General features: G+C 43.8%; 1 protein-coding gene across 1 annotated transcript in view; it reads right to left on the bottom strand.

Annotated features, from left to right (window-relative positions):
• LOC130575578 (PDZ domain-containing protein 2-like) overlaps positions 1–23477 on the bottom strand; it is a 55358-nt gene extending 31881 nt beyond the window's left edge. Inside the window, exons 1-9 of the mRNA XM_057369550.1 lie at positions 23308–23477; positions 22577–22709; positions 20289–20456; positions 7685–7796; positions 5612–5760; positions 4873–4992; positions 2263–2377; positions 506–579; positions 133–352 (exon numbers count right to left, since the gene is read on the bottom strand). Of these exons, the coding sequence (XP_057225533.1) occupies positions 133–352; positions 506–579; positions 2263–2377; positions 4873–4992; positions 5612–5760; positions 7685–7796; positions 20289–20456; positions 22577–22709; positions 23308–23426 (1210 nt within the window). The 5' untranslated portion in view covers positions 23427–23477. The remainder of the gene's footprint in view (positions 1–132; positions 353–505; positions 580–2262; positions 2378–4872; positions 4993–5611; positions 5761–7684; positions 7797–20288; positions 20457–22576; positions 22710–23307) is intronic.
• Positions 23478–24083: the final 606 nt, after the last annotated feature.

Here is a 24083-nt window from a genome sequence, read left to right as displayed (position 1 = left end):
GAAGGTATTTCCTCCCCCATCCTGTGGTTCAAGATCGAATCCGTGGGTGCACCAGATATAAGAGTTTCTAGCTTATTTCCAAAGGTTTCCCTAAGAAATCACGATTTGTTGTCCATTTCGATGGACCCATACCTTTGTTAAGTGTCACATCCATGACGATCCTGTCCTTGGGGCCAGGTCCTTTGCGGCTGGAGGAGGCGCCATCGGGCTCCTCGAGGCCGGGGATGGGCACGCTGGTGCTGGAACTGGGGGAGCTGGAGCGGCTCAGCAAGGTGGGGGTGACGCAGGGYGTGAGGCTGGGGCTGCGCAGCCGCGTGCGCACCGTCAGCGTCACCACTCCCTTCTTGAGTTGCTGCAGAGACAGCACAGAACCGCAGTAAGGTGACCAACATTAGTCACTAAACCTGTACACAGCGCTGTGGCAGTGCCAGTGTCAAGCTGAGGGGGAGAGATGGCAACGAATGAAGAGGAGTGTGAATCTCTCCAATTGCTACGCCCATGTTACCTTAAACCTCTGGATGGCCTCCTGATGGGTCAGTCCTTGTAGAGACTCTCCATTAACTTCTAGGATTTCATCCCCTGGTAAACAGATACAAAAAATTAAGTCAGCAATACAGAGACTATAAAGATTTAAAACATCTTTCTTGAACATGAGGTGATCCACTGCTTTGAGGATTCCAGTTAACTATTCAGTAAAAAGTCTTTTATTGTTCTCCATTTAGTTTCACTTGTRCTAATGTCTCTACAAGTTATTAGTGATGAATGACCAGAATAAAAACTGCTCTTCAGCAGAGATTCTTAACTTGGCATTCCCATACTCACAAACAAGCTGAAAATGCTATGGATTTTAACTAAAGTCTGAAAATAGATGATTATGACACCAAGTCCAAATGTACTATAAAACAGCCTTTCTTTTGTAAGCATTAACAGGAGAAATGAGGAACTAAGTGAAACACTACAGCACATCACTTCAAAGCCTGTTTGGAGAAAACTAACCTTGCATCCATGTGCAGAAAGCAAATGTGTAGAAGAAGCATATAGCCCACACGCTGTGATAGCAAATGTCTTTTTCACCTCAAGGAACATGTTCTGTCAGATTTCTACCAGCTTCCAGGCTCTGGGTCTTACTACTTAAACCCAGCTGTGCTATCCACCTTTCATCAAAAGAAGGGTCAGCATGATCCAGATCCACTTCCTGCAATTTTACTTGTGTCTGTGCAAGATTACACGAGGCAATATCATCAGCTAAGTCTACCCCTCCTCTCTTTTCCTAGCCTCAGTAAAAAAAAAAAAAAAAAAAAAAAAAAAGAGTTTGCAAGCTATGAATAGCCTGCAGATGACTGCCGGGTTTATGGGACAGCTGCTACTTATTGGCTTCCCACGGCAAGTGCACAACCTATGATGCAGGGATGCGAGCTTCCCCCTGGCAGCAAGTGTGAGAGTTGGCACAAAACGCAGCCTCAAATACAACGAGTGTGATAAGCCGTAAAGAGGGTAATGATGATATGAGGAGAGAAGAAACACAGGAGCAGCTTGAGAGAAGTAACACAGGAGCAGCTTTCCGTGGAAGAAAAGTAACATAACCCCTGCAGAAGCATTGTAAACCACCACTCTAAACTTGTGGTCACTCTGTATTGTCAACAGTGTGTTAAGAGTCTGTCTGACACAGCACTCAGACCAGGGTGAGGCACACAGAGTAGGCTATGCATTCAGCTCAGACACCAAGACTGGAAAAGCATTAATAAAATCTAATTACATCTCCTTCTCTAACCACAGTGATCTTACTGCCAATCCTATCCTTCCTTCTTTTTTTTTTCTGATTATGACTCTTACTTGTCCTGTCAAAATGACACCAGGAAGCTCCTAAATGACACCAGCATCTCCCAAACATGTCCCCAAACAACTCCTCAGAACAGTATCTTTGAGCTGGATGTTGTTTGCTTTCTATATTTCCCTGCTGTCACTGACCCTCTCCAGCTGAGGAATTGAAGCTTACTGTTTGGACAAATAAAGTTCTTGAAAGAGAAATGGGAAAACAAAGTGGCCACCACTACGCTGCACTTTCTCCTTCTCAACAGGCAATATAATCAAGTTAATTGCTATGAAGGATCGTCCACAAGATGAACAAACAGAGTATGTTACATTTTCCACAGCCTTTYGCTGCTGGCCAGGTGCCTAATAGCTGTACTTGAATTTTCCTCCTGGACTGAAATAATATCCCACTGTGGTCCTTTATATGAAATTGCATTCTCTCTACCATACCTTCTTTAAGCCTTCCATCAGCAGCCGCTGCTCCATTTGGGAATATAGTCTTCACAAAAATCCCCATGCGTCCACGAGCAGAATCCTGACCTCCCACAATGCTGAATCCAAGGCCCTACAGATAAGAGAGAAGACACACAGCTAGCACCTTACCTTATTATCACCTGTGTGAGAAAGACTGCCAGTAGCCTGTAAGACAAGGCAAAGATCAAAACCTAAAACTTTCTCATGAACTGCAGTGCCACCTTACTCTCTCCTTCCATCCCCTCATTTACTTTCACTCTATTATCAACACATTCATCAGCCCAAAAAGAAGCAGCAGGCACCCTAAGGTGATACAGCAAAAATTCCACTTGGAGATTATTTTGGTTTTTTTCAAAACACCATGTCAATGGCTTTCTCATTTTAGAAACAGCAACACATTCCTTTTAAATTAAGAGACAGTTGATTCCTACCCCTGAGATTTATATCCAGGATTAACTATAGGCTTCTCTTATGTCACAGATCCTACATTTCCTCAGGAAGAAGAAAAGCTTCAGAACATGACATAAGGTCAGTGCTGCAATGTCAGGAATGCATCTGAAAGGGGAATGGCATGTGCGGGCTACCACTCACATGTACATTTTTAATTATTCTGGAGACATATATCACGTTGTATTTAGATAAATCTAGATCAATAGATTCCCCAGGGCTCCATTCATTAGCTCTTACCCCTGCACTAACCCAGCTGGCTATGGGACCATCTTACAAAGCTGACCAGAGGACTGATGAACACAGCAGAATGAACCTCCCCCACTTCTGCTGAGTTATTTCCAGGACAAATCACTTCCTTGATCCACAACCCTTTCTTATATTTTCCCCCTTGTTACTCCTGAACATGAATTTTAGAGAATAAAGAGAAAAGGCACTCACCAGGTGGACAAGGGAAGTCCACCACTGTGCAAAAACTGTTGTGCTTTAATGATCTGAAGCCATGGACATTATTATTGCCTTGGGCAGTGCTCTCCAGCTGAGAGATGCTGCCAGGGCAAGCACTGTGCTTACGATCCAACACAACAATCAGACCTTTTGTTTCACTATGTGAATATACAGCAAGCCCAGCACAGTTACAAGCTTCTTGTAATTGGATGTTACTGAATTCTGGAAAGGAAGCAACTTAGCTTCCTTGTGCAGCATAAAAAACTGCACTAACTGTTCAATCCTGTGCAATTAATAAAAAGCAAATCAACCTACAGAAAGCAGGCAACTCCTGGCACTCCCATGCCCAGACACAGTAGGTCCCCCCAAGGCTCCATGGGTGGGTGGGGAGAAATATGTCTGCAAAGTTCAGAGTTCCTGCACTTGCCCACCTTCCCAGACAAGCGATGCCATTCCACAGCAGGAAACCACCCCTTGCAGATCTACCTACAGAGGAGAAACTAAAGGCCACCACCTACCAGCTGGCTCCCAGCCACCAACACCACAATTTTGTGGAAAAATGCTTCAAGTCTCAGGCCTGCACAGGGATAATAAAGTGAGTGCTACTGCACAAATTGCACAAAATGCAATCCCTAACAGAGGAGAGCACACAAAATGTGGGTGGAAGGCACACAAAATGGCAGCTGTTTTAGGTGGCTCATGATCACTAGAGTCTGCATTCTCCCACCTGCTTCCTAAAACTTAGGAAATGCAATAAGGCAGGAGAGGGTGGCTCATCTCAGGGGGAGAAATAATGTAATTTTATGAGGAAAACAGGGTTAAAAAACAAGTACTGGTAAAACAAAGAAATATTTGTTTGTCAAGAAAAAACTGAACCTCCTAAAACAAGAAAAGTTAAAGCAACTCTGAGTCAGTCTACCCACAGAACTCAGTATTTCTAATTCTTTGCTAAACATAAAGCACAAAAAGGAACTAGTTTTRTATTTGAGCTTGAAAGTCAAAACAAGTCTTCTTAAAACAAAACAAATCCATCTGATGACTTYAAAGAGTATTTCACAAAAGGACATGCATATTTTTAGCATATTTAAATGACAGCTCCAATACTMGTGTGGATTTGATTAGGGAAAACAATATACACCTGGGTTAATGCTTATCTGTTTTTCCTTAGCATTCAGCCAGCTGGTATCTAGCAAGTGTGTAAACACATTAYTGGGGGAGAGAAGAGGACTTTTTGCGCCTGGAATTCAGTGCTGTCAGAGAAGCAATCAACCAGGAACCTGTCTTTGGGTTTAACACTTAATTTGCAGTAATTTATCTTTTTAAAAAATGTATCCAGATTCCACAGAGGGAAAATATGCTTCTCCATAAATATACATGCRAACAGATACTGTTCTGTAGCTGCACTGACTTTGCATAAGCATACATATTTAGAGACCCATTATTAATAATTGATATCTCAGTAATGGCGAAATGCACCAAACCAAAATGAAAGCCACCCTGTGTCAAGTGCATGACACGAATAWCACGTCCCCTGTGTTTTGCAGGTGCAACTTTGGCATTTATGTTTGGAAACATAAATTTATGTTTATCATTAGCATTATTACTGGCTACCTCAAGACCGGCTGGAAGTACAGGAGACACCTCTTAAATGCCAGCCCTTGCTACATGTGAGAAACATGCAGAAATCCTCACCTTGCCTTGCCCTTTCATCAGGACGATGTTGGAAATGATGGATGGCTGGGTCAGTCTCCATGGAGATTCCACTTGGGCAGCACTGAAGGACCGGGTAGATTTCTTCACGATATGGTAGTCCTAACATCAACAAACGAGGATAATTGTTCTGATTGCTTGGCACAGATACTGGGGATGTCATACTGGGAAAATTGCATGTGTCAGGGAAGAGGGATGCAGCATCTTAGAGATATATTCAGAGAAATGTTCAAGGGATGAAACCCCAGCTCACTGCAGTCAAAGTGAATCTTACCACAGTAATTTTCTCACATTTTGCACAGTAGAATAGTTTTGAAATGTATCAGTCACAATTTAAATTAAAAAGATTAAAGGTAACCTCATGATATAGTCAAGTCCTTATCTGCTAAAAAGAAAGGAGAAAGGATAGGAGAAGGGAAAKCCCCACATTTTAAAATAATTAAAGAGCATTAGGATTTTTTTGTTAGAAGTCCTCAGATCTCTAGAACTGCAACTTCTAAGATGAACAGCCTTAGGACTTTGTGGGCACTGCAAGCAGTACTCCCGTTCATGATGCTCAAAGAAGTTCTCCACAGGTCGCCAACACATCCCATTTTGGTGTCCAGGCCGGGTTTCAGCCCCATGATGTTCCATGACCCTCGCTCACTTCTCTGAGCTCCCTTCAGGTGCCACAGGACTGAGCACAGYGAGGTGCTCACAGCCAGCTCTGCCTTTCGCTCACCTGTCTGGCTCCTGCTGACTCCAGCTGCTGGGGCAGAGAGTGCTTTCTTCCACCCCGGGAATATTTCACCGCTATTTCATAATTTGATTCACCATTTTCCACCGTCAGCTCATCGTCTTCTCCCACAGACTCCAAGCGGGATCCGGCACCTACAGGAAGCCACAGAAACACATCCAGCAAACATCTGAGAGCTGCTTTAACCTCTCTCACCAGCAGGCAGTAATCACCTCCTGCAAATCCCAACTTAAAATGCCTTAAAACAATGCTATGCAGCTCCCAGCTAGGCAGTTAGAAASCAGTTTTGATCACACTCAACCAAGAACTTTTCCTGCTGTCAAAGGTTTTCTGCAATCTTTCAGTGATACTGAACTCRTCATATTAAGGAAAAGCAGAAGATAATTGAGTCAGTAGCTCAGGGACAGGAAAGAAATTCATCTGTTCACACCCAATGGCACTTGCCAGTGCACTAAGCTCTCAAGCTTCATGTATTTAAAATTAAAAGACCTGACACTGCAGCAGTATTCATTTCTGGAGGTGTCATGTCACTTTGAGGAAATTTTTTTCTGGAATGGAAAAAGTAAAAATGTGCCCAAAATGCTATTTTCTTTCCTTTTGGCAACAATCCTAGTTGTCTTAAAGAGAGGAGTGCAGAGTTCACATAAGAAACAGAATTATTTGTATTAAAGGACATCCTGTAATTAGCCACAGAGTATCCAGCTCCTCACACCAGGGCTCCTCCAGTTCTCATTTTCTGCACAGTCCCTGCAGAATCCCCAGTCACAACAGCTCCTGCACGTTTATCTTTGTCATTTCCCCACCACACAGGGGAGGGCCATTAACCCCTGTTTTACAGATGAAAACCCAAGACACCCACCAAATTCCCACAAGCTGGATTTCATGATAAGGTTATAAGATTACTTCAAACCAATCCTATGCTGGAGCTGCCACAGAGAGCMACAGCTCTGATTTCCTTCCATCCTCACTGCCCTATCTGAACTCCAGGAACAGGGAGTCATGGGCTGAGGTAGATGCACTGCAAATTTGYCCAGGAGAGCTCCAAACACATTTTCTGTCACCTCCTTGCCTTGAGGCTGTGCAAGYATCATTGCCAGTGCCAGGGAAGGATGGAGCACAGAGCTGGGGCAGCTGTTTTTTTTTTCACTCAGCATGAAAGCAATTCTGCTGATGCATCCATAGGCAGAATTTGTACTCACTGCCTAGAGTGCAATTTAAACCTGTTCCCTGCTCTGGGCTCTGAAATTACCTCAGCTTTTCAACTCCGCTTCCCCCGGCACACAGGCTGCTGCTGCTGCACACAGACAGCACAGCAATCTTGGCAGGACTCGGCATCCTGGCATTCCTTCACTCCCTGGCACCTAMAACTAACCCTTTCCCATCACTTCTACCTCTCTTTTTCTAAAAGAACAGTTGTAATTCTGTGTTTTCTGCCTGYCTCCACACACATCATCCCTTCTCATGCTGCAGTCCAGGCTAGTGGATGCTCCAGGCTCACCCACAGCCCAAGGGCATCAGCATTCATGGGAACAGGGTATGAATCCCCAGTGAGCCACCAACTTATAGCCTCAGGGGCTACAGGCAGAGGACCTCCCTGGAGGATGCTAAAAATACTTTAGTAATTGAAAATTAAGGTGAACACAGGAAGGAAGGGAGCCTCAGAAAGYATTAGGGGTGAGAACGTGATCAAGCTCTGCTCAGAGGCTACAGTTTAKACTCGGGGACAAAGGAACAGAAAATCTGGGGATTAAGACACTATAATGGCRTTTTGATCAGAGCACCCTATAATATACAGACAATGCAAATGATCAAAAACATTTTTAAAAAAAGAGAAAGAAACAAAAAAAAAGAAAGATGCTTCTAAAGGCTTGCATAGTATTTCTGTTCCTACAATAGTTCAGCTCAGGAGGCTGAATGCAATTATCTTATAGATGGGATTTTCCTTCCAAAATAAACTAATATGATCTCAAAGGAATGCTATCTCACTTTTAGAGAGCTAAAATAAATACACAACATTAAAAAATCTACTATTGCTATCTTCTATCAGCCCAGCTTTACCTTGGGACCGACTCCTGTATTTCAGTATGCCACTTGCCAAAGTTGAACTCTGATTGTTTCCTTTGGATGCTTCTGCACAAGCTGGATCTTGAGATTTCTCTGTTTCCATCACCTAAAAGAAATTGAAAAACAAAATTTATTGTAAACTAAAGATGTTGATGAAATTCACCTCATTTTCAATATGGGGCAGAAAATTCCATTGCATGTCATCTTTGTTCCAAAACATGTCACTGTATTAAGTCAGCACACATTTGCTCTAAGTAATTTTTAGCGATGCCTTTGGACATTATGACCAGGCAGTCTTTGCCAGACACACACTAATGTCCCTAGAATGCATCTAGCACTTGCGGCACCTCACTCAGGTGCTTCTGCATGTATTTGAACAAAATTCTAGCTTTTATTTCCATTTGTGCTGCTCTGCAGGCTTCCAGASACATTACATCTTTACAGAGGAAACCACTTTTGAAAAGCATTATTTTATTGTTATTGTCTGCTGAGCACCAGTGCAAAGCTTGATGATGAAAAACTTATTTAACAGAAAGTTATGACAGCTACGCACTTAAAAAGTCTGGAAATGTGCAATTAAAGTTTACAACTGGAATCACAAATCCCCCCACCCTGAGTAAATACACCAGGACAGGAGAAGTCTGTTTACCGACTGTGTTTGCCCAGACGCCAGGTAACAAGGTAAGCAGCACGGCCACATGTCCTCTGCCTCCTGCTCTCCTGTGGTCAGGGAGGAGCAGAGCTGCCCATGGGTAGGCTCTGCCCACCCCCTGCATTTTGGAGGGTGCTGGTGAACTGCTGGAAGTCAGTTTTAAAAAAACTCCACCCATGTAACCAAACACTTTACTGTAAAAATAATTTCTGCTTCTGCTATTCAATCTTAAAAGCGTCAGTCTTTCCCACAACCTGCCWCCCATCCCCCAGTGCCTCTTATACTCAAGCCAACAAAGCCAAAGTTTATCTTTTGTGCAGAGTCTAGACTTCRTGATTTCAGTTCGAACAGTGGAAACTTCAGGAAAACATAAAACTGGCAGAAAACAGGAAATGGGAGTGGAAACTACTTTTTATTCCTCCCCCTTGAACATGAACRGCTACACTTAATCTACACATAGTTTATACATCCTAGCTAGTAGTTGTTGATTTTTCAAGGCATTGCAGCATCTACTTTGGAGTCCGCTTCTAGCATCAAATGCTTTGCAGCTCACAGCTCCATGTAAACTTAGAATCATCTGATTCACTCATCAGTCTGAAAAAAATCTGCCACGTATGATCTGGTCATCCTAATGAGAGTCTCATTCCAGAAAATATGTAAGACATCAGATTCAAAAACCCACACAAGAGACCCAAACCATCAGCAATTAGGCCACAGCCTAAGTATCACAAACTTTTCCTTCTGAGAGACTTCTGGGATACCCAGGAGACAGCAGAAGCAGATAGGATCTTATGGAACACACAGAAATATATTGAAATTTACCATACAAGAGTAAACACTTCATGAATTGAGGATGTCTCCGTTGTAGAAGGGTAGAAATCATTTGCACAGATACAAAAATCAAGTTTTACAAGTGTACAAACCAACGGGCACACAGGACCAGTGCTAACTCTGTGGTGGGGAAATATGTAAAGCACAGGGATGAAGAAAAACAAGACAAACGTCTCCCTAAAGCAGCCAGTGTTGCTGGCATGCTGTTTGACCATCATAACAGACAGGGCTGGGTGCAATCTGACTTTACTGAGGCTGAGAGCTACAAAGCTCAAGTCTGGAACTGCAGAGCTGTTTGCTTTCTGCAGTCTGCATCTTATACCTGATAAGGCTACACAGCTCCCAGCCCAAAGCTGGACCATTTCCTCCAGCTCAGAGGATGGGGAAAATCTAATTTGTAGCAGTGTACAAAGAGATGCTGAAATCATCTCTGCCAAGCCAAATCTGTACCCTGAGCCCAGCCTCAAGGGTAACCTTTTTASCACATCTTGTGCCTCTACTACGCAGGGTTTGAGTTTAGTTTGTTGCTGATATRTTGGGTTTTTGCTGATTTTTGTTTTGACTGTGCCACACAAGAAAAGTACCAGTGCATTCTGCAACTACATACATTTTCATCTGGTGGGGTGGGAAGAAAAACAATTGCCACGTGTATTAAAACTGCACCCCATGATCCCTTCCCTTCGTGGCAATCCTGGAGCCTGTAAGCCTACAGACATCAAACCCCAAACCGCCACATATGATGCACAGAAGGTCACATGTGTGCAAACATCAATGCTAGGGAAAGCCTCTAGACATTCTCAGCAAATTTCTGAAAYTATGTTTTATCCTAGGCTTCAGACTACAATTAGGAAGTAAAAACATTTAAATTATCTCTGTCTGTGGCTTATTTTTTATTTTASCAGAATTATTTTTCTGACCCTAATTATAAACACATAAGGGAAGACACACTAGCATTTTCAATAAAGTAGATATTCTTTAACTTGTTGAGCTTCCCTAATAAACCACCAGGAGTTTTATCCTATTCAGAGAACACTTAGAAATCTGATCTACAAAGCCCGCAAGAACTCCCCAAAGGTGTGTGTCTGTAATCTTTGGCTCTCCCKTAACTTAGGCAAGAAGAAAAACCCAGCTCCACCTTATCCTTCTGGCCATGAACATATCGCTTTACTGTCTCGAGGTGGCTGCCCAGATTTAACCACACCATTTTAATTTTCCTCACTTTCAAGGAAATGAAGCTTATTATTTCAGTCCTGTAGGTCTCTTATTAAACTAAACCAATAAATCCTGCCCAACRCCATCCCAGCATTAAGGACAAGGGGAGCTTTAGCATGCACAGTAGTTTAAAGGGAGATCTAAAAATAGASCCCATTTTGCCAGTTCATTAAGTAGCTCTGGGATCAAGTGACGGTGACATCTCAATTGATTTCAAAGGAAATGGCGCTATCAGGGACAGGCGGTCCTGGCACTGCACCAGAAYGAACAACTGCCCTCGGAGTCCTCGCCTGGGCAAAGCTCCAGCGTGACCAGGCTCTTAATTAGGCGAGATGAGGAGCAGGATTATGACAGTCTGCATTGTTTAACCGCAAACAGCTTGGCAATCCCTGCYGATCTACAGCAACAAGACAGCACACAGAGGTTGATACAATTTAATAAGCAAACTGCTTTTCTGCTGCCCTTGCAGAGCTCCTCAGCTGCTGCCTGTGCCATCAGTGAGCCCACCCGACTCCCCATGGCACAGCCTGGCTGGATCTGCCGAGGAGTGCCAGCAGCATGCAGACCAGTTTAACCTGGTGTTTTGGGAATGAAGCTGTGGCAACCAGGTGGAGAAGTCTGCAGGAAATTCTGCCCWACCTGCACTGGCCAAGCAAGTCCACTGGCTAAGCAATACCACTGCCCTTTCTCATAACAGCCATGAAAGAGGAACAGCTTCGCCCCAACACAAGGCCCAGTGGGGAAACTCCACATCTTGTTGGCCCATTCATACTCTGTCCTGGTCTCTGGCCACAACTATTTTTTCCTTAAGCAGCACTACCCCAAACATTTAACCATGAATTGCTCCAACACTCTGTCAGTGGAGAAGCCATCAGTTGGAACCCAATGGGCCTCCACAAGGAGATAGCACAGACCCCTCAGAGCAATGCCCAGTGCAAACCTTCACCTTCTCCCTGCAAAAGTCATTCTTCCTAGTCCTTCAAGACATGCTGACGCCTTAAAGCCTTCAGCCTTTCAAAAAAATTTCAAGATTTTCTTCCAAGATCTGGTATAATTCTAGCTGTTTCAGTTATTTGAGCAATTACTTACTGCTTTATGGGGCACAGCGTGCTTTAAGCCTTAAATGTATCTGCTAGGCAGGGAACTCCACATGCCCCTTTGGCTTGCACAGAACGTAAAATACCTTCACTTTCAAATTAGCTCTTTTTTGCTTTAATTGAATCCATCTCACAGATAAATTACAAACTGCAGCACTATAATTTAGGAGAATTAACATTGCAAGTGATGCAGAGGACATGGATTTTCTGATCTTGGACAGCACTAAGTTTTCCATGCCTTACTGGTCTGTTTTAGGGCATGTACAAAGCTGCACAAATCCTAGAAGGAAGCYGATGAGCTGGGACACACTGCTTCAGGGGCTGCAGCACCCAGGGGCATTTTTCCAAACACAGCACACTGCAAGACCCAGGGATCTCCCATGATTAAACCGTGGAGCTCACAAGAAGTTCACATTAGGTCCAGACTTAGCAATTTTTGGTGCAAGCTAGAGGACTCCCCTCTTCCAAAGGACAATTCATTGCTGCTCCCCCCTCTCATGACACAAAAGCAGAGAACCACTTGGAGCCAGGGATGGAAGAAAAGAGAAGGAATATTACCTCCAGGTCAGCACTAATTCAGTGCCTTAAAGTGGCACCTCAGAAAACAACAGTGCCCTGGTTTCTCCCCCAGTGCCAAGCTGACAGGGCAGACAACAGTTTTGCACATTCACCAGGGAGGCTCCAGGAGACCTCAAATTTGGGCTGTGTTTAGCAGCAGTGGTGAAGCAAAGCATCCGCTGCCCTCCCCAGCAGCTCGCCTGGGAACTACATGTGCAGATACCACCAGGCACAGGCTGTATTTCCTCCTGCCCAGCCAAAGGGGATAGAAATCCCAGGCCTTCTTTACTTAATTTTAAAGAAAGTGTTGGAAAACACTTGGTTCATGTGCAGCAAGAGATCAGGAAATCTGATAAACAGTCAAGAACTGGAGCTGCCCAGCTTTCTGAATAGGTGGAAATGCCAAATAAACAAAACAAAAGCTTTTAAAGTAGTCTCTAAGAATGTCTAGTCTGCCACTTTACCAAAMGTCTGCACTCAAAAGTGACCCTAAGACTTCAGTGTAATGCCGCAGTCGCTRGAGAGTGAATTACTATTCACTTCAGGAGGCACAAACGCCCAATAGTTATTTTTGTATCTCTTTCCAAAATCTACACAGTAGTCACACACAAAACATGGAACAAAATGTGGCATTCACCAGCACAAAGCCAGCAGCAATATCTGCCCATGGACACTCTGCAAACCGATTTGAAATGCGCTATGGCAGAGCTAAGCTACTCTCATCTTCCAGAATGTTCTATTTATTTTTAAAGACCCTCTAAAACCTTCTTCAATGTGTTTGATACCAGGAGCCACAATGTGTTGACCATGGTTCAGAGGATGTTGGCAGRTTCTTGATGTAGCAGATTCCCAGCTGTGCTGGCCCCAACAACTCACTGGTCAGAGCTGGAGTTAAGCAAAGCAGAGCTCATTTTCAGATTTCCAAAGAGACACTAAAATTATTAATAATGTTTTGAAGAGAAAAAAAATACAGAAAAATATCCTTTTAAATAGGAAGAAATGCCAGAAATGGCTAACGCAGCCAAGTTTTCCAAGAAACACGTATCACAGACAACACATGCCTTGGAAGCAGTAAGATGCTCCCAGCTAAACAGTTCCCAATCCTTTTTGGACCAGATTACTCTTCTTCTGCAGTATATTATGATTGTCACTAGAAACAGCTTTTGAGCTAAAGGAAATCAAACGCACACAAACAGATCCCTGCTGTTCTCCTTTTTATGCTGTATCCTTTTTTCCCCCAAACATCAAAAAAAGCAGGACACATGCTTTCCATGCAGTTTAGTCACTGCCCACGAGATGTCTCTATGTGCTGCAGAGAGATCCCAGAAGACCAGTCTTAGTAAACAGCAGAGACCTAAAGGATTCCATAATTCTACGACAAAGATGGAACTCAAGTAGTGTGAAAGCTGGTTCAGCTACCCCATTTTTTTGTTCAATACATGCTCAGTTCATGGCTTAACACAAATCTGGAGCCTTCACATCATGACAAACATAAATTGCTTATCTTTTTTCTTTTTTTTTTTTTTTTAATGACAATCTTTTTATTCCCAGTGAAGGGTAAGACACGCAATAATCACTCCTCAAAATAAACCACTCTCCTGAGAATGAAATAAGACCTTCTTAATACCAACATCAACATACAGCTGCAGAGAGCATTCCCATGACGCCCCTGGTGGGAGCTTTGGATTTCAGCCCTAAAATGGCATTTTAAACCATCCTAAGCATACAAGAAGATATGGAATATGTAAGAATTAACTGTCTTTCACACCTGCATATTCAAGGATCCGAAGCCTTGTGCATTATAGAGGCTCATACACCAGCACATCTCAAATGAGTTTCACCCAATCTCAAGTCCAAGACTGGACTGTGTACATGCTCAAAAATTTGCAGATGTGGTGCTGCGACATTCACACCAAGTCTAAAATTTTAGAGCCTGTATCATCCTTCTGCTAATGTATGTGAACTGCATGGCTGTGACAGCATTTCTCTTGTTCCAGTGCCATGAGGGTGTTATTTTTAGCTTGTTAAAGGCAGTTCATCTCCTTCAAAACTGGGCAGTTATCCAAACAGCCAAAGGAGAGACAGGCTGTACTGTATCTGATGATTTATGGGAAAAGCCTTCATTCACAAAAACAAAGACCATGCAGAACCTGCACCATAGATAAACTTGTGTTTCTATTAGTCTGCTGACTCGGCTTGCAAATATATCACACGGGAAAAGCAAAAATTGTGACGCTGGGCATTATCTACACTGTTATTTATGGTCAAGTTAGAAAGGTTATCTTCCACCAGCCCCAGCAACATGAGGTATTTCACATTTTGTAGATTGAATCACATCTGCAGGGACCCCTTCAAGTACTGGTTCCTGCATGAAAGAGTTTTCTCTGATCTTGCTCTTTAGATGGAGGCAGTAGAAAGAGGCCCAGAAGGTCTGGGAGCCACGCGCAGGGATGACGTGAGTGCTCTGAAGAGTTCCCTCCTGACACGAAGGCATTCGTGTTAATGTCTCCTTGACAGGTGAATTTTACAATGTGTGAGAAACAGTAATTCAGTGACACTGCGCCCCTGGGGGCCTTTCAACACTCTTCCTTCTCCCCTACCTCATGTGATGTGTGCCAACACCTTCCCCCAGCCCTGACCGGTGTCATACCACCAGGATCAGTCCATTGCTGAGCAACCCCTCCTCAAGTCCAACTGCAATTGCTTTTTCTAAAATGTGATAGCGCTTCTGGAAACGGCACACACTGTATGAACAAGATTTGATCCCCAAGCATTTTGTCATTTCCTGTTGCCCAAATTCCTAACTGTGTTTGCTCTGAAAACTTGCCTCTGGAGTCACTGGAGACCCCAGCCACAGCATGAGTGAAGGACACTGCTTGGGCACAGACCCATGGATATGCTGGACAAGTCTGCACCTCAGAAGTACCACCAGACTTCAACAAATGTACAGCATTTACAGCTGAGCAGCAGCTCTGAGCCATGCCAAAGTGCAGCTGGACTCTGCCCTTGCCTGCCCCTTGCAAAGGTGATGTGGCACAGGGCAGGATCTACAAACATTGCCAGCCTTCACAGCAAAGAGGGAAAGAGTTATTGAGCCCTTCCCTGGACACAAACAAGCCCCATACCAGGCTCTCTGATTTCACCCCCTTCCCCCACCCTAAGTAAAGCATTTCATTGCTAAGCAAATTTCTGCCAGGAAAATCTTTCTCTTGCTTTTCTCCCAGCTATGAAGTGCTGTTTGAGGAGCGAGCCCTGTTTCTGCAGCCTGTGTTGAGACTGCAGTGCCCTATTGGGAACAAACACTCCAGTACTCCAAGTAACGAGGGCCCCTCCCCACACTCTGCACACATTTAATTATTGAGTTATGCTTCCTGTTCCTTCTCAGTGCTAATGCTTTCTCTGAAATTCTCTCTCAGTGTTTCCAGAAGAACTTTTGACCCCAAGACTGTTTTTAAAGTTATGACATTGTTATCCTCTTCTTCACTACGCTTGCATGGCTACAGGTAATTATGTATGGATTCCCTGGTAAGACAGAAAGTCTTTCCTGCTCACGGCAGAAAAATACTAGTCAGTCCTACAGCACAGAAAAAATATATAAACAAATGTAATTCTTCACATTCACCAAACAGGTTTATTTATTCCCCTTCAGCTACATGTCTTGCATGAGAACCACAAGTGGGTTTTGGCAGGGATCAGGTTAGCGGGATCACGCAAGGAACTTTTAACAGGAGACATCCTGTTTCTGTTGCTGGTGGGAGGGCGAAGACCTTGCTGGGTCACGGTCATCTTTGTGTGCAATGCACCCAGTGTTGATGTGAGTCACAAATCACACATTTCAGGTAATTTCAAAATTATTAAATATGAGTAGAAAGGCCCTGATGCCCCATAGCAGAGAGTCATGTAGATGGGGGTGCTGCCAGAGGCTGAGTCCCCAGGGCTTGGGGACATCCATGGTGAGCTTGGGCATGGGGAATCAAATTCCCCTTCCAGTGTCCCTGCAAAAGGCAGAGATAGGGATGACCTCCTTTTCTCTTCTGCACAGTTTTACTCCGCATGGAATAGACTCRGCTCAGGGTCCTGCCTCCAGCATCAGATACCCAGGGGAGAGCACAAGATTTAAGTACAGAGGAGTAGTGCCCAGCCKTCCATCCCTGCCTCCAGCAACTACAGATCCAAACCTTCCAAGGCAGATACCCTCTTTCTTTGTTTACTAACTCATTAGAATTTCAGGCCATTAATATGAAGCTGGTTACTGAAGATGAACATTTAAAACCTACTCAGACCATCAAATATTCAACCACACGATGGTAAAATAGTTTTGAAACAACAAAGAATGGCACATGCTTCTGTCTAGGGACCAAAAATGCCCCAAATTCATTGGACACTTCACAAATTCTTGGCAGATGAGCTTTCTCTTTAGAGTTCACTTCACAGGTTGCTTCACCAGTCAGCCACAAGTGACAGATTCAATTTCAAGCAACAGAAACACTAGGAAAAGTGAATTAGAATTAAAAATAAATCATCCAAGGCAAATACTATCATATTATCCTATTTCGCACTCAGACATAAATAGTGACATTTTAGAACAGCAGTGTCAACTGCACATAGCAAAATATGGATTGGGGTAAAGGAGTTCAAAATCCCTAAAGTGTCTCAAGACCATTTACAACTCTCTGACCCAGCGTTTCAGGTCTGAAAGTGAGGAACGTTTTGGCCAAATTACTTCTGAAATAAATGCACTTTAAGGATATTAATGTAATCCTTTTTCTGCCCGGCAGCACAAGTCTTAATAAAGTTAGAACTTTAAGGCATGTTAAACAGGGCTTTACATAAGGAGACTGTAAAAGCAAAATGCGAATTAAGTTGTATTATGCGATTTTTATTAATGTAACTTAACAAGTGGACCTTCAAATAAGACGTAAAATGATATTTCTCTTAAATTACAGTTTTCAAGTGTTATTGAACTCTTCTGCTGTGTGCTGGGGAAGCTGACTAGCTCAGACTCTATTTCCCTGACTGAAAATGCTGGAGCAGAACTTTAAAAGAGGTGGAAACATGTTGCTCATGGAGAAATTTTTTAACCTCCAGCTTCTAGAAAAGATCGTTTTAATTTTTTTTTTTTTTTTTCTGCAGAATTTTAAACTAAGCCAGGTTGGAAGGGACCTTGGGGGAGCATCCCATTTCAAAACAGTGACAACTTACATCTGTTTCCTCAAGAGCCTGGTTTAGCTGAGTTTTAAGTAGCGACAAGGATGAAGATTTGAATACATACTTTCATTACAAGTGATTTTTTTTTTCTGCCTGGTTCAGCCTTTAGGCAATCAGGTGCTAAAGCAGCAAGTCCATCAGGTCTATTAATTATGGATCTGAATACTCAGCAGTGAACTATATTCACAGAGAAGTTAATGAAAGAGTACCTTTGACAAACATAGAAGCTCCTGCAAGTTTTGTACTTTCTTCTAGACTTGTTTAAGAATGAGATAGACATTGTTCTGGGTCAGAAAAGGGACAGTGAAGACTCGGCTGCCARTAAAACACTCTGAATTACTCATTATGACATAACCACCCAGCACCTGATAGCATCCCTTTAAGTCCCTCCAAAGCTCTCCAGAGTAAACAACAAAATCCATTAACCTTTTTTCAGAGGTGAGAAAGGTAACTCCTGGACAGAGCTCAGTTGAGAAGCAGCCTCAAATCTAAGATGTCTGACTCTTAGACTGAGACCACAGTCTGTTACCTGGTCCAGACCTTGAGTACCACCCAGCCTGGAAGTCTAACACAATTATATTTGCACTGATTAAAAATAGYCCAGCTTAGCTCCTGCTTTAATCCTCAGTCATGCTGTCATCCCTTATCTACAGTACAGATATAATGGAATATATGTGAGAAAAAGAGAAGACACATGAATATCATCAAAAGCGTGAGAGCAGCAAAGAGYAGATTTCCAAAGCAATTTTGCAATAATCTATATAACTATACATTTATATATATTTAAAAATAAAATCTTGTGATGCTTTGAGCTCATACTGGAATTGAAATCAGCTTCTAAGCTTTGCTATGAAAAATCCCTCCATCTTACCAGGTGGAAAAAAGCCACATGAATTTTATCTTTTCCATACATCTACCTTCCTCTGTCCTGCCTGGTGACATGCAGTATTTGAACAGCCCAGCTCAGCTCAGGCTGCCCTCATCTGATGAGGATGGATAAGGATGAAGGTAAAGCTGAGAGGTTTACACGGCACAGACTGCCCACCCCAGGCTGCAGAGAGCCCTGTCTGCACTCTGAGGCTGACACAGCAATTGCAAGGGGAACACAAACACATTTTGTGCTTTGGATCAGAAAAGCAATGATTTCATCTGCAGATCAAGCAAAAACAGAAGAGGTCCTGAGAGTCACCAATAACTTACTACATTCCCTTAAATTACATCCTTTCAATAAAATAAATTGATAGAAGCAGAAAAGACAATGAAAAAAATCCTGCTGCTACTCTTCTAAAGTGTTTGTTGTACCCAGATTTCTGTGATTTCCCCTCAGCCTTCCAACRGTGTATTCTGAAAGCACAGAGCTATTGCCATCAGGGTCAAGACTGCCAGATAGGCAGGAAAACCCAASTGGGTCCGAGCTAGTGGTTACCACCAATGCCAGCTGCAGTGGCCCTGGGACAGGCATTGGGACAGGCTCTGCTCTCAGGTCCAAGCTCAAGGGCTCTGGGAGGCTCAGGCAGCTGTGTCCTCACAGTCACAGGCACCTCAACCATCTTGAGCTTCCCTGAGTATTATGTTAATCTGGAAAATAAACACTTGATAAAAAAGCCACCACTGGCAACCAGGCAGAGCTTTGCTGGAAAAGACCTGTGCAAACCAAGTGACAAATAACCCCTAGTGTGGCTGAAAGAGTCACTGGAATGCTGGGCAGCTTAATCCTGAAGCCACACATAATTAAATTTTGCCCAAACTGATTTTTGTATTTAAGTGCTGCTGAGCCATAGCCTTATGAGAAATTACCAGAACTGGAAACATACTGTGTGGAAGAATTTGAAGTATTTTGATAGTCAAAAGAATGCTTAGATGCCCACTCAAATTAGCACACAAACACTACACTAACATCAACATGCTAAGCATCCCCCATTTGTTAGTTTTTCCCTTCCTCCCCCCAAAAAGGCACCTTGGCACAGAGGAGAAGACAGTGCAGAAATAACAAAATTAGTCAGACTACGGAGATGTGTGAGAGTGAGAATTGTTACAAACATTGACTCAAAGTAAGTCAGAGATGAGATGCAGGTAGGAACTGAACACCACCCTAAACTACAGCATGAGACTCATCGTGGGGAGCAGTTTTTCTGCTCAGGCGTAAATGTAGGAATATAAAATCAAAACCAATCACCAAACCAGTATCATATCTGAGCCACCCAAAGGTTTACCAGACTTATTTTAACTGTCACAGAAAAGAGGGTGGGAATGGAAAGACAAGAAGAGAAAATAAGAAATATATAAAAGCTTCAAGTGAATCCACCTGCCTTCCCTTGCTGGAAAACCACTCTGCAAGCTCTTTAGATTAGAAACATAACTTTATTCTTTGTCTGCACAATACAAGAGAGGCCCAGAAGACCTATGAAGTTTCACAGAGCTGCTACATTACAAATAAATAACAATAACCCACTTAATCTCTTCTTAATGCAGCCCTGAAGGGAATGCAAGGGAGATTATCGACCAGCAGCATTTATTCAGTGGAGCACAGACTATGGTTCACAGCCAGAAGTTCCTGTCTGTCTTCCAAAGGGTCTGTTGGCTTCAACGAGCAAATACAGACTTCAAGACKTGAATCATAAACCGTTAAAGAAGTTTTGTTACAAAAGGAGGGGAAAGAAGAGCATGTAACTGCGTAAGCACGGCGAGAGCCTTTGCATCAGATCCAACAAAAGCAGTGGAGGTGGGTGGAAAACAATCGAAGAGAAAACCAAAACCACGATTGCAACACAGGCTGGAGGCCTTGAGAGCTCCTGCTGTCTSTGCTGCTGCCTTGCTGCAGAGCAGAGATGGCAGAGGCTGTGGTAAATCCCATCCCCATTCCAGCTTCACACCCACATCCTGTGCAGAGAAGGGCTGACTGGGACGGACTGCCTTATCCCAAGGACTTGCTCCATGTCAGGCTGTAGAAGAACGTGACAGATGCAAATCGGCATCGAGAGAGAGAGCGAGAGAGAGAGAGAGAGAGAGAGTAAAAATGTCACACCGAAACCAGACTTACAGCGACCAGTTTTTCAGGAGACACAGTCAGTCCTTTCATATCTTCTTCTTCTGGCTCTTCATTTTCCTTATTGTCAGTGCAAGAGACAGAGCTTTGGACTGAGCAAGTGCTAAGCAAGTCTGGCAAACTGGTAGATGGATAATTCAGAAGATCCCCTTCAGAAGATTCCTAMCCAAGAGACAACATAATATATTACATCACATGCAAAAAACCACTGGTGTCACAGTAAAACTGCTCCATCTCACCTGCCCAGTGTGAGCTCCCTGATAATCCTCCCCTTGTTACACACTTCCATGTGCTCAAACTTTTAATAGTAAGGTTTTAAAAAGCAGGCTTGGTTTTACAGTGCATATATAGTAAACATAGGCCAATACATGTTTAAAACATTTATRCTTCATAAAGGAGAATTTAAAATAAATGCTTCTCCAGCAGCCCATTCCTCCTCACTTTGGGTTTATTAAACATCACTGGGAGTGGACTGAGGGTTTACAGACCTCATTACTCATTGCATTGCATCCCAAATCACACCCTGTGCTTCTGTTCCCTCCCAATGGATGTTCACTTCACATGTTTATCTACCTACACATAGAACAATAATACACTGACAGCCTTAAGAGAAAAAAATGAAAACTGAAAAGAAAAAAAAATGAAAATGACCCACCAATCCCCTACCAACTCAGTCCTGATGCTCTAGCATCTGCTTCCAGTCTTTGCCATCTCTTCTGGCAGGCAAGCAGGTGCATCAGCCAAAAGCAATGACCAGACAGACTCATTGCTTTCAGAACAAATTCTGCATTACTGAGCACTCACCAAAGCCAAAAGTTGCATTCCTATACTTACACATAATGCCCAGAGGGAGCTGCTGGGGTATACTTTACCTACCTACACCTTTTCTGGGGCTGCCAGAAACACGGCACAGGCTGTATTCCCTACTGCTTGCCTTTCCAMGTCCCCCTTCCAGGAATACAAAAACTGTCCAAGTGCAGAGAGCACAGGACAAGCAGATTCACAGCCTGATCAGGAATCCTGTTCAGGAAAGTGAAGTTTTATGCACTAAGCTTATGCATGATGAATATTTTGATGAGGTCACCTCATGAACAAGCACTTAATTTGAAGGAGAAATAYATGCAGTCTACTGCCTTGTGTTTTGGCAGAGCCTAGCTGTCTAAAGGAAACACAAAATGAACCTACTTCAGGTCAAAGTGTGGGGTTTCCARAATAAACACTGGTGAGATTAATGCCAGACTGTGACCCTGAAAAAGGCCTGCAATGAACTTTAATATCTACTAAAATGTGGGAGATATTACAGACTCTTGGAATATACTGGAATAGACCCTCTTCTTGAAAAACATGCATACAGTATCCTGGGAAGCTATCAGAGCAYCCAGACATTAAAGCCACAGAAACCTGCATTGGGATGGCTGGGGAAATCTGAAGGTGAAGCTAAGAAAGAATCTAACAATTCTGACACAATGGCTTGCTGACACCCTGGAAATGCAGGTATACAAGTGCTCTGTTTGGGATGAGATGTTCCTGCCACCACCTCAAAGGCCCTGCTGGTGGACACCCTACAGGCAGGCCCTAATTTGAGACTCCTGAGTGCTTTTGGGAGTTGACTGGCCATACACCAAACACCTGCAGCAACCTGAGTAAGGGAACAGCAGGATGTGAACCATGGAGAAGAGCAAACGGGTGGGCAGGATTTTCTTAAGCAAAGAACAAAAATATTATGCAATATCCCCTCAACCTCTTCTGTGATCAAGGCAGAATGAAAAGTCCAACTGATAAATGAGTTCCACTCTCATTTCCCTGAAATTTCATGTTCCTTTRTCTGTAAGAGCTCCATTCCACGCAATTAACAAGGACAAAATAAGGAACTCGAGCCAAGAGATCATCATTGAGAGATCTCAGGCACACAAGACGGAGATGAGAGGTACACAGGCTGCGCAGGCAGGAAACAGAAGAGGCTCAGAACAGCCTGCTTTACTTAGCACGTAATATTAAGAAAATGGTTTTGGCCAAAACTTAGGTAACGTCTGCATGAATAAATGCTCATCTGCACACTGAGTGACAGTGACAGTACAAGCAAATCATTAATTCGGTCCATACTGTGCTGATTTGCCACAGATTTATGGCAGCTACTGATATATTTCCCCTTGCTGTGCATTAAATTTAGTGGAACCAACGTGCACATGTGATTCCCTATTGAAAACACGCCCTTTTCATGCAGTACTTGCACAAACATTCGTGAATGTACATTTGTGAGACCACCCAGCAGACGTCTGTACCTTGCTAGAGACCACCAGCTGCACCAAACCAGCGGCAGAGCGAAGGAGGGCCACGGCATCCTGGTGGGAGAGCCCCACCAGCGACTGCCCGTTGATCATGAGGAGCTCATCGCCAGCCATCAGCCTGCCATCCCTGCAGAAACACAGTGGGAACACACAGCTGCAGGGTGGTCCTCCCAAAATGCCAGACTCCGGGGGCATRTGGTGGGAGGTGGATGGACAACAGGTGATCTCACTAAGCTGAGCTTGCACTGGTCGGTGCAGTGTTATTTTCTAAAAAAAGGGGMTCAGAAAGGTGCCCACAGGAAAACACTGTTATACCCTCTTTGCAGGGCAGACACACCACAAATCTTATCTGTGACCCACTGGACTAGGTCAGGGAACACTAGCAAGCCCCATCACCACCCCATTAGGAACRGGAGTAAGCCTGGCAGCTAGTACCCTGGGTGCACAACTGATCCCAGGGGAAAGGCCCTACAAGCCATCAGGCTCCTTGGCTTTCCCTCCACCACCAAAGAAGTGTTTAATCTGTCTACAGTTTGGACTAAACCTGCTAGAAGAAGCTTCAGCGAGCAAACACAAAAATAAATTTTTAAGCTAAAAATGCCATATTCTCACCCTCACACAATGGGAGGGCAAAACTCTACACTTTTCACATAAACCTGGCTAACAGCAATGGCTATAGATATTCCATCACACCCACCACCACAAAGGCACCACAGCCACCTCACCTGTGTGCAGAGCCGCCTTCCTCCACATGGGCAATGATGATGCTGTGAGGGGACCGCTTCGACCCTCTGCCTCCTGTTATCTGGATTCCCAGCCCGTCTGTGCCTTTCAGGATGTGCATCTTCCATATGCGGCAACCTTCTCGCTGAGAGAAAATGTGCAGAAAGTCCTTCAATTTGGATTTGGAACACCAAGAGAGGGCTGGGAGGATACAGGAGGGAGCTATTTAGCACCTTGCTGCCCATCACCACACACTTGTATAGCCCAAGCTATATAAGGTGTTTCTGCTGAGCTTTGCTATATTAGCTGTGGTCCAAGCGAAGGAGGCAGAAAGGAGGAGGCAGAACAGAGCAGGGTCAGCACGGAGAGGTTTCATTGCAGGGATGTTTGCAGCTTTCCTGAGACACGCAGAGGCACTGCTCTCAATGCCCTGATCCTTGCTGAAGCAACCAGCAGCCTCAAACCCTTTCGCCAAAACTCAAGGAGGAGCCGTGCAGAGCTGCAGAGGAGCAAGACATGGTTCAAGGGTGACCTTGAATATCAGGCAGTGCAGCTGCTCAATATTGTAGCAGGGACCAGACTGGCATCCCATAGCAGTGCTTCCCTCTCCAGAGGGGTGTGCAGGATTTGAGACATAGGAAAGAAAACACCAAATTATCTGCGGCCAGTCAAGTATTTCTTACTGGGCAGCTGTCAGATTGTAAATAACAAATTCACCCACTGCAGAGAATAATTTTCAGTATGAGCACGGTAATAAGCAATGTTCAGGACACGTTTA

The sequence above is a fragment of the Malurus melanocephalus genome, unplaced genomic scaffold (assembly GCF_030028575.1).
Source record: "Malurus melanocephalus ecotype Western Australia unplaced genomic scaffold, MMel_1.1 scaffold_113, whole genome shotgun sequence".
NCBI classification, from domain to species: domain Eukaryota; kingdom Metazoa; phylum Chordata; class Aves; order Passeriformes; family Maluridae; genus Malurus; species Malurus melanocephalus.
The sequence above is the reverse complement of the archived record's forward strand: the minus strand, read 5'-3'. Positions and strand labels throughout refer to the sequence as shown.